General features: G+C 40.3%; 1 protein-coding gene across 2 annotated transcripts; it reads left to right on the top strand.

Annotated features, from left to right (window-relative positions):
* Positions 1–361: 361 nt before the first annotated feature.
* Positions 362–15165, top strand: LOC135479295 (monocarboxylate transporter 12-like). Of its 2 annotated transcripts, XM_064759116.1 has the most exons (6): positions 362–499; positions 8256–8334; positions 10299–10443; positions 11050–11196; positions 12540–13658; positions 14870–15165. In XM_064759116.1, exons 4-6 carry the CDS (start codon positions 11061–11063, stop codon positions 15082–15084), a joined length of 1470 nt encoding a protein of 489 aa, XP_064615186.1. In that variant the 5' UTR covers positions 362–499; positions 8256–8334; positions 10299–10443; positions 11050–11060; the 3' UTR covers positions 15085–15165. The 2 variants fall into 2 exon arrangements, with proteins under 2 accessions (XP_064615186.1, XP_064615187.1); XM_064759117.1 differs by lacking the exons at positions 362–499; positions 8256–8334 and having other exon boundaries at positions 9905–10443.
* The last annotated feature ends 971 nt before the right edge of the window (positions 15166–16136 follow it).

Here is a 16136-nt window from a genome sequence, read left to right as displayed (position 1 = left end):
TCTGTTTTGTTTTGTTTTTTGCTTTTTTTTTAGGTATATATAAAAGTTGTATTTTTTATTATAAGCAAAATAATAATATTATAATTTTAATAAGATTATAAGTGAATTATCAATTCTTTCTAATTTGTTTTCGCTTGGAAACACTGCCAAACTTGTTCCAAAGGATGAAAAGTTTCAAATTATAACAGCCTATGAATGTGTGGAAACTATGAGAAAATTAGAAAATAATTCGAATGCCCCTAACGGACCATCGTAGAACGAGTACATGTCCCATGTTTTTAAAGTGACGGACTCAAATTACAGTTCCGAGTGCAGAGTAGCGACGACACTGAATAAAGCGTATCGATCCACGAGCTGTGTGAAGGCTGTGCGCCGCTCGGCTCAGTCTTTCCGCCTTGCGCAGGGCGAAGCAGCGACGACAAAACCTCCATGCTCTTTGTCCGAAGGAAAGGCTAACAATCCGTTGAAATAGGCAAATATATTCTGTGGCTAAAGTGAGGTAAGTTACTATTTATTGAAGCCTATATTTCTTCACGTTTATAAGGGCTATCTTACCAAACGAACAGATGTTAAATACGGATGTGTGCGGGCATAGTCATGGAATAACACTCCGTGGATGTAAATACAGCACCGTAAAGCTGTGGTTTTGATGTCCGCTCAGAATATGGTCACGCATACAAGACGTGCGTGCGCATTTCACTATGCCTCGCTCCACCACTAATCTGCGGAAGACCTCTGCGGTGCAAGGACATCACGACAATGACCGATTGCACTAGTGTCGTAATTATAGCGAATAATTTACACTCATATCAAGTTAAATACATATACTAACGTGTATCTGATACAGAGTTGGATTTTATCACATGCATTTTTAGCTCCATGTCCCAAATCCCAGCGTACTAATGGGAAGGTCTTCCAGCAACCTGCGGATGATCGTGGGTTTCCCCCGGGTTCTGCCTGGTTTTCTCCCACCATAATGCTGTCGTATAAGTGAAATATTCTTGAGTGCGACGTAAAACACCAAACAAGTAAATCAATAGATCAAATCTCAATTCTCCAACTCTTCATTAAATCTTGATTAACAACTTAACACTAGCCACCGGCTACTTATGGCCAGTCCTTCTAAAATAAGAATATACTTATGTTTTCATTATTGCTTTTTACTGTATTATAAACTAATTGAAATTTCAAACATGCACCGTAAATTGCATAACGGTACCTCTCATGTACTCGTACGCCGTGTTAGGAAACACAAACATCCCCACGTCATATTCTTGTGGAAAGTGACACTGATACCAAAAATCTGATTAGTACTTAGTACAAATAATTAATTACTTAATAATTCTTAAGAATTTTTTTATGATGTGACTGTCAGGTTTATTGCCGCAGGAAATGTGACATAGTCCAGAGAAAGGCTAGCTAACAAGAAGCCAAGGTATAACACAAATGTGAGCTGAATTTGAACCTGTGATCTCACCGGTCGATAGGCAAGAATCTTGACGTCCATGCAGACATCCGTGTACCAGACGCCAACCATAGTAAATGTTCCGGGTCAGTAATCGCAAGACCAATTCCAAACCAACGTTCAACACAAACAAACCGTTAAACAACGTAAAAAAAAAAAAATTTTTTTGCGTTCACAAGCAAGTAAACTTCGCTGTTACATTCGTAATTCGCAGAAGCATTTGCAGAATTTAATCAGTTGTGTTTTAATCAAAATTTTGAGTCAAATTGTTACTAAATTTTGAAAATATTAAAACTGCGACTTTTGAGCCTTTTTCTTTTGAGTATCTATACTTTTGCTCCATTTATTATCAATTCCTGATGTAATCTGGGACTTTAGGCAGCCGTAGCATATCACATTTTTCCCATCTTACTTTACATTAAGACTGTCATTGATACTCGACGCCCCGCTAGCACAACTGATAGAGCGTCCGCTAGTAGACGCAGGGTCAATCCTAAACCGTGTCACACCTTAAAAAATGAAGTTGTAACTTCCTCGCTTGGCGTTCAGCATGAAGGGGATAGTGCAACGACAAGTTGACCCGTATCAGTATAATGTCTCAGGTGAGGCCACTTACCAGCCTTCGGTAAGTCGTCTCAGTGAAGTAGCACTAGATAAAGGAGCGGTGAAAATCCATCCCTGCAACAAGGAGCCCCATTACACGTACATGCACTCTAAGGATTCCTTCGTCGTAAAATGACTGAAATATTGTTAAGTACGACGTTAAAGCACTCACTCACTCACTGATACTCGTCAACTCACGGAGTATTCGAGGCTCACATGAGATAGACGCGACCACAGTGTCCATCACGTTTTTGTCGACTGATTTCGAGGATAGATGTCAAAATGCAGGATAATAGGAGAATATAATACGTGTAAAAGACTCAAGCATATACAGAGTAAAACCAGAGTAGCGACGACAGTGGGCTAGCGGGCAAAACTGTTCTAACTTAAATAAATATCAGCAAATTACACCATGCCTTAAGCAGAATTAGATAAATGTTAACCGCAATTTGTTAGGCGTCACCGTTTAATAACATTAAACATTATACAATAACATTAAAATAATGCAATGGGAACAGCCCTCGGGGTTGCCCAGGACACCAGCAGAATTCTGGTTTCCTCAAGCCAGCGCATAGATTAAAATCAAAGCAGCGACGACAGTGTGACAACTGGCAAATTGTCACATATGGTATGGTTGATCGCTCAACGAGCGGTTGTAGACCTCTGGGAGACTATTGAAAATCGCCACAAAACACAGTGAACCCGTAAATGAATGAGTGGTTCACAGCCTACTATCGTATTGATCCGTGTGATCTTGTGGGCTTCACGATCACCTGCCCAGGTACTACATAGCCTGGCATATTCCCGCTCTCCGTAAACAAGAAATGTTCTCGGTAACTCAATAAATCTTGCTGTCCTATGGAGACTATATCTTCCGATGCAATAGTCCTCTCGCTGTGATTCAAATTCCCACTGAGACGCACTGGTATGGGGTTACTACCCCTTTGTAGTGCGCAGAGTTTGTAGTTAACGTTGCCCTATGAGGAGGGTGGCTCCATCGTCATGGACGGTAGCGCGGTATATTCTGGCAAATTTGTAAAACACCAAGCAAGTTTGAGGCCTCGTTTGTCCTTGACACTGAATTGGAAGCGTCATTAACCACTGAATCACGACTCGCTCTCTCATGAAATATCACGCTACACGTGATAGGATACAGCTGATCACGTGGCGCGCCTCACACGCCACGTACTCAAAATGTTCTGAGCCTAGATAAAAATAGAAGCCAAATTCTTACAGAACATTGAAAAACTAAGTAATTCATGAGTGCAAAAGTTAACCACTGCATCTCTACAGATTCACACCATTACATGGAAACTTAAACATTGACATTTATGAAAACAAAAGCATTATTTCGGGAGTCAGTGGATTTGAGAATTTGTATTAAATTCGGCAGTGTCACTAAAGCAGGTAAAGCCTCCTATGACTGAAAATTTTGCATTTTGTAATAGTTTATTTTCGTTTGTCCCTGACATACTGCACATATGGCAAAATCTTGTCTTTAGGCTGTGTGTAGGCTGTTTAAGTTACACACAAAAGAAGGATGGTTTAAATGTTGAGACCCCGACATCCGGTTATTTGTGCCAGATGCAGTTCTCACAGAAAATAACTATAGATTTTCGCGGCCTGATTGACATATCACTCTGCAGGCGTTTAGGTGCAGAAAGCGGTATTCATTTCTCAGTATGTATGAATGCGGTTCCTTGAGGCTTGTAAATCGGCTCGCTGGCCTAAAATTAGTGGACCAGCACGCCGTATATACGTTTGTACATACACGTGCATTCACTGTGTGAGACCAAGGAAGTGTGGAACTACATCCTCAGGTGAGAGTGAGTTGGTACCGTCAGCGTTAACTCTATGGTTAGGCCCACATAACAAAAGGCGAACACGGACGTAAGTAGCAGTGATCTGTCGTTGTCATAAACAAAGCTTGTATAAAAAAAAAGACAAAAAAAAACCAAACAAACAAAAAACGAATGAACAGTAAGTGGTGAGTCGTGGTGAGTTATATCCAGGCTTGTATAGCACTGAACATTTGGGCGGAGTCGTCACCGCTGTTGTATCTCGGGTGTAAAAACAGTAAAACATCTGCCCTCTACTAGCAAGCTGTGCCTAAATTGTAAGTAGGGCTACACCGTTGACCCCCCCCCCCCCCCCCCCCCCCCCACCCTTTTGGGCCCGGTGTACAGAATAGGCTCTTCTCGTATATTGTATAAAACTGTATGTGTACATCGCCAAGCATCTCCTGGCTCCATGATCAAGAATCTGTCTTAGTTTGTGGTACTATGCTGAACTTAGAATTGAACTTACATGTGGACGCCAGGTTTCATCTCTGTCATGAATGCCTAAGACACCTCTCAGTATTAAAAATATGAATCCTTAAGGGAGTCAAATTTTTAGCGCAGTAAACTGTATTAAAAATGAAACTGAGTTTGACATAAGTCTACAAGAGCTTCGTGATCTTGGAACCAGATCGACTGTGGATTTGCCGGGGTTCTGTCTGGTGGGGTTCCGGCGAGTTGACTCCCTATTTAATTATGTTACAGTCTTGCCACTAATCCTGAAATGAGTTATTTGAAAAATATCTTTAAGTATATTAGAAAAGAACCCTTGCAACTAGATGCAAATCACTTAGGTAGATTGCAAACCTGCTCACAGGGACTGGTAGTTTGTTTACAAACTGGTTTTAATATGGTTGTCTAACATCGAGTGGCATGAACCGGAAAGCCATGCTTTGGTCACGTGACACCTTAGTCTGTCACGTGACACATTAGCCTGTCATTGTGAAGTGGCCAAATGTTGCCGGACTGGACCGCTATGCTGTTCTCACTACATTCACAGTGTAGAAAAAACAGGTTGCTGTTAGTGGAACATCGTAAAAACACCGTGAAAACGCCGTAGGTTTTGGTGGCAGTTTGGGTAATAGTACATTTTATTTCTTCTTCAAATCAACAGCTGTCTTACAAAGTGACACAGGCAAGTAGCACAAGCAAGTAGCACAAGTCAGTAGTGCTATAAATTCAGTTTGGGTAACAGTACATTGTACATATATATTTATGTAGGTATGCATGTATGGTTTGGGTTTTACCTCGTACTTAACAATTATTCAGTCATATGGCGACGAGGAGTGTGTACACTGTGCTGATAATGTGCTGCAAGACTCATGCCGAAGACACCAGACATGACATCCCACCCAGTCACATTATATTGACACCGGCCCAATCAGTCCTGTTTCCTTGCTTTAACCTCTCAACAAGTACAAGTTTTTAGTGTTTGGTATGGACTGACCCAGGTCAAACTGTCCCTCAGATCAGAAATAATTATCGTGTCAAGCCCTAGAAGCCATTTTGATATTTCCCGCTAGGTATATATTGTGACCGACAGACATGTCACATCTCGTAACTTTTAAGTGAGGCAGCATTTTCAATATTGGCGGCGTCATGGACCCATTACTGAACAATGACCCACCGCGACGCCACGCACATGACCTCAGTATTATTACCTTGTTAAACTTAAGACATTCAATCAAGCGCTGTTTTGAAGTTTAACTTTGTTTGTTGACAGTTGATCAAATGGATTTGCTGGCAAGTTCTACCATTTGTATTACCCTCTTCTCTTCTTCAAAATTGTATACAAAAGTTGACTAACGACACGTTTGTATTGTAATAATATATAAGAGCAATGGCGGGAAGAGGTTGACAAGGAAGTATAGACAGGTGGGAAAAGTAATGGGGTGGGAAAGGTAGTGGGGGTGAGGGAGTGTGGGGAAAGGTGTGATTTTGGAGTGGAATGGGAATCGAAATGCAACACCTATAGTATGTTTACTTTTATTTCTACGCCCTATACTTCTGCACCTCAGCAGACGGCTGTGCATGTAAGTTATTGGTGTGTATTGGCACCAGTGTCGGAATGGACATGTCACAACCGGTCTCTGAGGGCCAAAGTAACTCAGTCGTCAGAACCTGTGACTCACCGATAGCTTGAGAGAACACACCTGGGTTAACAGCAGGTGTCACCAACTTCGCCGGCGGCATGAACGTATTATTATGTAACTAGATTGGATAAAGTTCTGAAATACTAAACAACTCAAGGTTTCCAATCAGCAGAAGAAATGAATGTTTATTCTATAAATATTGTCACATATATATATATATATATATATATATATATATATATATATATATATATATATATATATATATATATATATATATATATATATATATATATATACAGTAAATGAACGTTATGATGAGATGGCTTGGTACAACGGGAAACATTATATAACACAGCATATTAAGAGTTAAAGCGTCTACGTTATTAAGTGCGTTACTTATACAGCGAACATTGCCTGGGCCACTTCCCTAAACAACACAAGGTTTCCAATCAGTGACACATTGAATGTCTTCCTACTGAACGTGTGCCCTTTTAAGTGCTCCATGTGGTTGTCCGTGGCAAAGCACATGTTCACTGACTGAAAGAATCGCGGTTGCCCAGGAGTGTCTCAGACAAATTCGGATGGAGTACCTGGCTACCTGGTCAAGACGTTCGCCGTCCGCGTTGACCAGGCTACCTGCAGAACTACCATTCTCTTCACGGAGAGTAGTAATCCGTGAGTCCTTGATTTAATTTTCGTATACAGTAGTTTGACACGTTGAAATATGTTCAGTATATACAAGAAATAAGTTGACAATACATTCGATATAATAGTATCCCCAGCTTCGCGTCAGCGGACAACAAGCCGGTTGTGTGAAAACGTGTAACGCTACCTGGGTAGACTGGGGTGGTCGAAAACGTATATATACACTTATATACTTAAGAAGAGCTCCGCATTGAAGAAATATATATTTGCTCAAGCAGGTCAATTTGTATCTATTTAATATGACTGTTATAAATGAATATGTATAACAATTGAATACATTATTGTAAATATATATGTATTTTATGTAATTCTAAATGTACCTTTAAGAAATTGTATACGGTAAAGATTAATTGTTTTCCCTCGACTTAAGAACAGCGCTGCACTGAAAGAATATACGTTTCACTAATTCGACCATTCCCATGTTTGCTCAGTATTTCAGATATGTATGTGTACAACAGCTACAATCCGTGCAGTGATTGATGTTATAGAAAAGCAGTACAGAGCCGAGTATACTCCTTTTCTATACTAGTTAAATAAAATGAGTAAAAGATATTATAAGTTATTGGATCGGTTGCTGTTTGCACTAAATTTACCGACAGCGTTTAAAAACCTGCGCATTATTTTGGAAAGATCGCTGTAGTGAAGACAAGGTATAACGACAAGCCAGATTATGTAAGCCAGATAAATAAATTTTGGAGGATAAACTGACTTAATTAATATTGCCAGTGAATTCCGTTTGATAACTTTTCATGAGTTCACAATTGTTTTCGGGTTTAGATATACGTTCGTGGCATTTAGTGAGAAACTGTGACAGATATGAAAGCACTGGACACGACTTGTATTAAAGAGGTGACTTGCTTAGGACTGAGGATAATAGACTTTAAACTTAATGCACATGCTTTTACGTGTAGCCTTTACGTCTGCATAAACTGAGTGGTTTGAGGGTAAACTAACAATTTCTGGTTTCGTTACACAAATATGCGACACAAAATTTAAATTAAAATTAAATAAGATTAATTTAAGTCTACGTTATTTTTTATCTACAAGAATGCCTACAAGCCATTAGAACAAACTGCTTGACATGCTTGTTTGAAATTTTACTCAGAATAACGAAACAACCGTACTGATTCTAAGAAATCTTCCGTGAGTATAAGAATTTTTCTGCCGGTTTAAAATAAAGGTCACCCTTTGATGTTTTGAACACAATCAACGTTTGCCGCCCGACCGTCAACACGGTACAGGGTATTCTTATATATATACATCTAAACAGGAAACAATACTTAAATGTGTATTTAGCGGTCGCTGTGAGTTCAAGTCCAGCTCATGCTGGCTTCCTCTCCGGCCGTAAGTGGGAAGGTCTTCCAGCAACCTGCGGATGGTCGATGGTTTCCCCCGGGCTTTGCCCGGTTTCCTCCCACCATAATGCTGGCCGCCGTCGTATAGGTGAAATATTATTGAGTACGGCGTAAAACACCCAACAAATAAATATATAAGTAAATTAAATGTGTATTTGTGTCAGTCATTTTCTTCTTTATTTAATTTCAACAGGTTTTTATGAATATGATTGCGGAGGAGCGCACACAAGATAGCATTAAGGATAAAGGATGGGCCTGGGTAGTTGCAGTCGGTGAGTTCAGATCATGGGCCACGCCGCCCGCTTAACACAAGCCGTCCTGAGCGGTGGGGAGTTGAGGGTGGGGGTGGGGGGAACTGCATGAAGTGGTATGGCAAAATTTAATTAAATTTAATGAGATAATAGGTATTTATGTAATTTACTGGAATGCCTACAAGCCATTTTTTAGAACATACATTTTGTCATGCCTGTGTGGTCAGGTACGACGGTTAATGAAACAACCGTGCTGGTCCTGAGAAAATCTTCCTTGACAAGAAGAATTTCAATGCGCTAATGTAATTCATAGTTTAAGAATATGGCGATATCCACAGAGGTACTCATTATAGAGCTTTTGCGTATTTATGGATCATTGGAACCCTGTAGGTTTTTTTTTTTCACAAAAACAAAAAATCGAAAAAAAATTACAACTTGTTGTGTGGAGACTATATATAAGGTATGCTTTTACCAGTGTAACGAATCTCAGGCTTCATGTATTTAGCAGAGCACTGGTTGGCCCTGTTTCACTATGTAGCGTTACTGGGAAAGGTATCACGACTGGTGTCTTTTGACTAGTGTCTTTTCTCGGCCTTGTTTACAGATGGTGGGAATCGCTAAGGGGTGGCCGCGGGCTTTATTAGAACCAGGCTTTATATGGAGACGCAGCCACAAGGCCATAATAAAGTTCACAAATTTTCCATCACTCCCATTGTATGATTCAAATTTTTGAAACGACATTTTAACTTTTTAACTGCCGAGAGAGTGTATGGCTGTATGGTCGTTGGGGATTTTAGATCTACATGGTAGGTAATTACATTAAAATGATGTTTTCTCTCACCCAAGTTGACATGTTTCAGGTTCATAGTGGTTAAGACAGCTGTTGATGTAGGTAAATGCAAATAGACCACTTTGTGGCCCAATGGTTAGAGAGCCCGCCCTGAAGTCGGGTTATACCACAGACTTTAAAAATGGTATGTGTCGCTGCCTCGCTTGGTGCTCAGAACAGAGAGGTTAGAACAAGGGAACACGACTGGTTGGCCCGGTTTCAGTATAATGTGACAGGGTATGGTATCACTGTCTGGTGTCTTCGGTATGTTATGCCGGTGGAGGCAGCACTGTAGCGGCATGGACTCGCCCTGCCACAAGAAGACGCATTGTATGTACACGCACCTAATGATTCCTCGTCGTCATATGAGTGACGTTAAAAGTTGTTAAAGTACGTTAAACGTTAAGCTAAACGTTTAAACGTTACGTTAAACATGTAAATAGGGAATGGTTCTCATTATTTGTCTGTTTCAGCCCCCTCTTAAAAGTGGAGTACCAGAAAAGCATTTAACTCAGCATACTGTTATATTTATTTATTTGATTGGTGTTTTACGCCGTACTCAAGAATATTTCACTTATACGACGGTGGCCAGCATTGTGGTAGGAGGAAACAGGGCAGAGCCCGGGGGAAACCCACGACCATCCGAAGGTTGCTGACAGACCTTCCCACGTATGGCCGGAGAGGAAGCCAGCATGAGCTGGACTGGAACTCACAGCGACCGCATACTGTTATAGGATAAAACCCCTGGTTAAATGATTCTGAACCAAGTTGCGTAGTAAAGTGTTTTGTTAGGTAAAATTCACCTTTTTATCTTCGTATGACACTTCTGATCAGTACCACGTGACTGACGTGCTGTGCAGCAAGGCTGACGGCTGTATTGTACTGTGTCGCTCTGCCTCTCAACAATTAGGTCGCAGACTAGAAACCCGGTCTCGCCGGTTTTCTATGATGACTGTATGATTGCCCAAAAACCATTTAAGTGAAGAAATCTTGAAAAAAAAAATAAGCGTTAATTTTGGATGTCAAACAGTATAACAAATATATACACAACTCTTTTGGCAAGTTCATTTTCACTTAAATCCTCTTATAAAACACGTGGTTGTTTCATTTCCTGGTTTACTTGCAAGTAAATCCCTTTGGTGTGTTTATTTTCCAGCCTGTCTGTTCGGAAACTTCTTCGTGATTGGATTCGCCAAGTCGTTTGGATTGTTTTTTCGTCGAATACCTGGATCTCTTTGACAGCACATCCAGTTCTACCTCACTCATATTTGGCATACAAGGCGTGTCCTTCAGCGTGGCCAGTAAGTTAGCCATGCCATTTTCCCATGTGTGTCGCAGCTATATGGATAAATTGTAATAATGCAGACATAAACCCCATCCATTCATTTCCACGCGATGCTTTAATATAAATATATTAAATCAGTCGCCATACTCTAAACCTGGGCACATTACGATGGTGGTGAGGTTTCTCACTGGAGTAAACTACCTATCTTTGACAAGTTACTAGCGAGCTGTAAACGTAGCACATGTTTACTATAGTAAACATTTTTACAGTATGATGAGATTTTTCCACATAATAAGTCATGTTTACCTGAGTATTTGTGTTTTTTGAAAATATACCCCTTACATAACTATGTAATATTTCACATGTTTGCTGTACATATATGGAACACATTTTTTAAAAAATTGCTGAACACAGTCTTTATGAATGAACATCAGGTCACTTGTAAATTCTTGCAGAAATGTGTTTATCAACGAAACACTTCATTTAAATGCGTGCGTAAAAACTTTCTGAGTATGGGGTTGGGCATAAATAAAGGAACAAATAAAATTAGTTTTAAGTCAAAGGGATTCTTTGTTTGAGCCTCACAATTAATTTACTGGGTTTTTGGGGGTTTTTTGCGCAGGTTTATTTGTGATGACGGTGGTGATTGAACGCCTGACGTGCAGAACTCTGGCCATGATCGGTGGTGTGGGATTTAGTTTAGGTGTCATTCTGGCGTCACAGGCGAAAACGTTGGCGGAGGCGATTCTCTACATAGGAGTACTCACAGGTGAGCTGGCGCATTTATCTGTCATAGCACCAGTTAGGATAATAGGTGCTGAGAGGCGTGTCACTCGCTCACCACTAGGGGGCGTCTAGAATTCCACTATGCACGCCAGAAATAAGTGTTTCGTTTAAAAACACATTTCTGTTACGGTTTAAAAATGTTTAGAAATTAAGGAGATGTGTTCAGTCTAATAAAGATGAGAAATGATTGCATCGTAATGTGGTGGATATTTTCAACAGACATACACTGTCCAGTAAACAGAATTGTTTAACACAGTAAGATTGTGACCTGCTTCTATAGTAAATGTTTCCTATTTATTATGTAAACATAATGTTTATCCTTTTTTTATTACTGGACTGTTTGTGTTTATTGAACACATTTCACATGTTTTTCACATGTTTCACAATGAACGCATCTTTCTAGTTACTAAACATACTAAACAAGGACGCGTCTCTAAACAATAACAGAAATATGTTTATAAACTTATTTTACTGTGTAGTATTCACCCGATGAGAGAGTAGAGTTACTCAAATTTGTGGTTTGAGGTTGACTTTTATAATCGTAAATCAACTTTCCTCATAAACCATGCGACATAGATGCCCATCTGAGAAACTTTTCCCCTGTCTGTATGTGTACACTTGGATGAAATATTTCCTCGTACACAAAAGGAATGTAACGTCGAAACATTAGTTTAATATTGAGAAATTTTAGAGTGGTTAGGTCACATATTCAAGATTTTTTCATATTCAAGTGTGTTAAAATTAATTTTGGAAATGTATGGAACTGAGATATCGCCGTTCAAAATACTCAAAATTGCGTAAACAGGAAAAATCGAATACGCCGCAAATCAAGTGCGAGTTATCTCTATACCCCGTACAGTGTATGCGTGTTTTAACCGTACAGTGTATTAACCGTACAGTGTATGCGCGTTTTAACCGTACAGTGTATGCGTGTTTTAACCGTACAGTATATGCGTGTTTTAACCGTACAGTGTATGCGCGTTTTAACCGTACAGTGTATGCGTGTTTTAACCGTACAGTATATGCGTGTTTTAACCGTACAGTGTACGTGCGTTTTAGCCGTACAGTGTATGCGTGTTTTAACCGTACAGTGTATGCGCGTGGGGTATGATTGATGAGAAATCGTGTTTCCGGTTGCCTTTACATGGCCATTCTCATGGCCTCATAGGAATTCACAGTTAAAAGCTGTTTTATGGAGATACTAAGCACCTCAGAGAGAAATGTCTGTAGACGTATAGGTCTATTTTAACTTATAAAAATCCTCCTAAATAAGTCAGGTTACATCATTAATTGTCTTTCCTTTTAATGCATCACTGTCTTCTTCAGGTGTAGCAAATGCTTTCCAGACGGGGCCCTATATGGTTATGCTTGGAGCATACTTCCACAGACGATACGCGGTGGCGTCTGGGATAGCCGTCTGCGGAGGAAGTCTTGGCCAATTTGCTCTCCCACCGATTCTTCGCTACTTCATTGACGTCTTTGCCTTTCGCGGAGCTGTCCTCATTTTCGGTGGACTTATCCTCAACTGTGTCGTCTGCGGAGCTTTGATGAGACCTGTGGCAGAATACACCAAACGGCGGCGAGGCAAGAAGCAAAACAAGGGAGATTACTCTAACGAGAAAGTTTCTTCAGCGGAGAAAAATGAGCATGAAGTCATGCTGGATGAACACGGGATGGCAAAGATCCGTGACGATGGAAGGCAGCTGCAAAATGGAAACGTTCAGGTTGCTCCAATAAAAGAAGAAAAGTTCAGTGCGTTGCTTGATTCACGGGATGGTTCCCAGCGCAGAGTGGAAGAACAGTACCTACAGCTCGTTAGGGCTGACCCGCCATTGCATCTTAGCTCAGGAAATCTATATTCTACACCAGAAATATTTTCACATTCTCACACATCAAACAGGGGATTCACAGAATCCATCGACAACACTGCTTGCGTGTGTACCTCCATTTTCATGTGTCGTTGTTGCAGCGGGATATCACATTATTGTTCCATCCTGAAGAATCCTCTGTTTCTACTGGTGTTATTTTCATGTGTATTGGGATATATCGGCGTTGCTACCCAAGTAGTTTTCATACCACCACACGCGAAAGATGTCGGCCTCAGCAACCACGAAATCCCGCCGTTGATATCAGTTATGGGAGGGTGTGACCTTGCTGGACGAATTCTTATAGGATTACTAGTGGATTCTAAACTGATAGCCAGTTACAGAATCCTCTCCATAGGCTACCTGTTGCTAGGCTTGACGGCCATCTTGACTTTCTTGGCCAGGAACTTCTGGGGTTTCGTGGCAGTGTCAATATCATATGGCATATGCGGTGGAATAATGTACTCGTTGATCGCTGTGGTGCTAACAGACTTCTTCGGGTCACACGTGTTACCCAGGGCACTAGGAGTAACTTTCTTGTTTCAGGGCAGTGCACTGTGTGCAGGAAACCCTTTTCTGGGTAAGTTCATACTCTTTACTGCATACGGGCCGCTCTCTACGCTCGTTTTAGACAAGCTTGACCATTAGAGTAGGTTTCTTTAGGATTAGCCTCATCTCTCCTGCCCTCGCCAGGGAACTATTTAATCAGCATTCGTCCATAAAATTGTTGGCTAGAATCATGTTATGCACATTTAGCATAAAGAGAATACATGTGTATAAAGAATTATTAGAAACAAAGGTTGAGTGTTTGTCTTTTACCGTCACTTCCCGTCTCATACAGTGACCAGTGACCTCGCTGATGTTTCTGAAAATTTCTCTACAAAATTTGCTAGTGGCGGCAGTGATGTAAAGCGAACTTAGAGAACGGCGCATGTGTTGATGTAAAATTCTTGTATTGCTCCTTTACACACATATATATATATATATGTTGTTCAGTGAATTACGAATCTCGCGAAACTTAACGTCTTAGAATGCTGATGTGATGTTATAGCACTAAAAACTGAAGATTTAAAACACCACAAAGTTTTCGTCTTGAAAGTCCAGTGAATATTATTTTAGAAAAATATCATAAAAGATTTATGATCACCGTAAATCGCTGTGAATTGTTTAAGGCCGTGGCTCCCCAGAGTTGTTTTTGTCGCGCTGATCCACGAGAGTTTTCTCCCTTGTTTTGTATCTTAAAAACAAAACGAGCAGGATAGATGCTACATGTTTGTCGTATTAGTTTAACTTAAGATTGCATAAGGTCATTTATTTTATGCAATAAACTTGCAGGAAACAGTAGTTGTAAAAACATGTATCACCAGCATTCCCGTTGTGCTATTCCGTAGGATATCACAATCTGTTCCTTGCAATTTACGCCACCAATTTCTTTATCCTTTTGCTCCTCGAAGTTCATATAGCGCTTTGTCTTTTCTTATTTGGGATGAAGCAGTAATTTATGATAAAAAAATCTTCATTTCTTTAAAAACAGGCAAAACTCAAGGCTCTGTATGTTTCGAAGTTTGTTGTCAAAAACGGATCGACGAAAAATGAGTTTTTCACTAGGCTAATCACCAGGAGTTCAACCTCATATTGTCGAAAACGCAAGGTCATTATTTGTCGGAAATTTAAGACATTTGGCTGCGAATATTTAATTTTTATGTGTCTTGATTGTCCTGACCATTTTCGACCCTGTCGGGCAAAATGACTTATAAAACATGGTACATTCTGTATTTTTAAATGTTTCAGGTTGGCTGCGGGACATGAGCGGAAGTTACGTCATAAGCTTCTGTGTGATTGGTGGAATTCTGATACTAGCTGGAGCCACTCTTCTCTTCGTTCCATTGTTCCGTAAATGGATGGTTGTAAAATGCGACTCTATTATAATAACGGAAAAGGACTATATTTCAGATAAATCAGAGCTGGAGAAACCGAGAGCTGGAGTAGAAGGCATTTATGCATAACAAAATTTCTACTACATGTACAGACAGATTTATTTTGTATGCATATTGTTTTAACACTAGCTGCCAATGCAATGCATGGTCAGGATTAAAGAACATTTGTTTATTATTTGTTTGATTGTTGCTTACGCCATACTCGAGAATTTTATGTCAATTATACAATGTCGGCCAGCTTTATGGGTAGAGAAAATCGAGGTTTCTGCGCAAGGTTTCTGCGCACCATAATGCTGGCCGCCGTGGTATAAGTGAAATATTCTCGAGTATGGCGTAAAACACCAAAAAACGGAAGTCGTTTTCACGGGTCATTGGATCAATAGTTTATGGCCTATAGCACCGAGTCGTTCGTTTACCAAAGTTTCTATTTGACTTTAACACACACTGGAACAGACTTTTGGAGGAATCGGCCTTATTTCTACATGCAGTCATACTGGGCATTCTGGTCATACCAAAGCGAGTGAATGACTGATGCATTATTTAGTATCAATTGGAATAATCTCTATATTTACTATACATTCTTAGTACTTAGGCGGTTCGTGTTGTTTTGGAAATTGGCCTTGCCCTTATTTCACCACGCAGAACGTCCATTACAGCTGACTGCTGGCCTATCAATGTCTATATCCACGTCTACATTAGAACCATCATGCGTACAGGTACATCTCCATGTGTTTCCCCACGAGATCTTCAGTTTGGATTTGATTGGCATGATTGACGTTTAAAACCGTACACAACAATTTGAAACGACCGCCGTTTGCCAGGAACCTGACAAACGGCTTGACCGACAGCCACATTAAAAAAAAAACGGCAAGAGTTGGATTCGAGCCTGTGACCCCATTGGTCAAGGGCCAATCCACTTCCCGTGAATGAGATAGCAAGGGTCGTCTAAAGCCAGAGGAAATAACTATTTATCACAAATGTAGCGTGCTAGTGCAGCACAATGGCTTCACTGTCAGTTGATCAGCTCATACTGGCTTCTTCTCTGGTCGCAGGTTATTATATTTATTTATTTCATTGTTGCTTAACGCAATACTCAAAATTTTTTCACTTGGACGATGGCT

This window comes from Liolophura sinensis, chromosome 12 (genome assembly GCF_032854445.1).
Source record: "Liolophura sinensis isolate JHLJ2023 chromosome 12, CUHK_Ljap_v2, whole genome shotgun sequence".
NCBI classification, from domain to species: Eukaryota; Metazoa; Mollusca; class Polyplacophora; order Chitonida; family Chitonidae; genus Liolophura; species Liolophura sinensis.
Note: the sequence above shows the minus strand (reverse complement) of the source record. Positions and strands in the feature narration are given on the sequence as shown.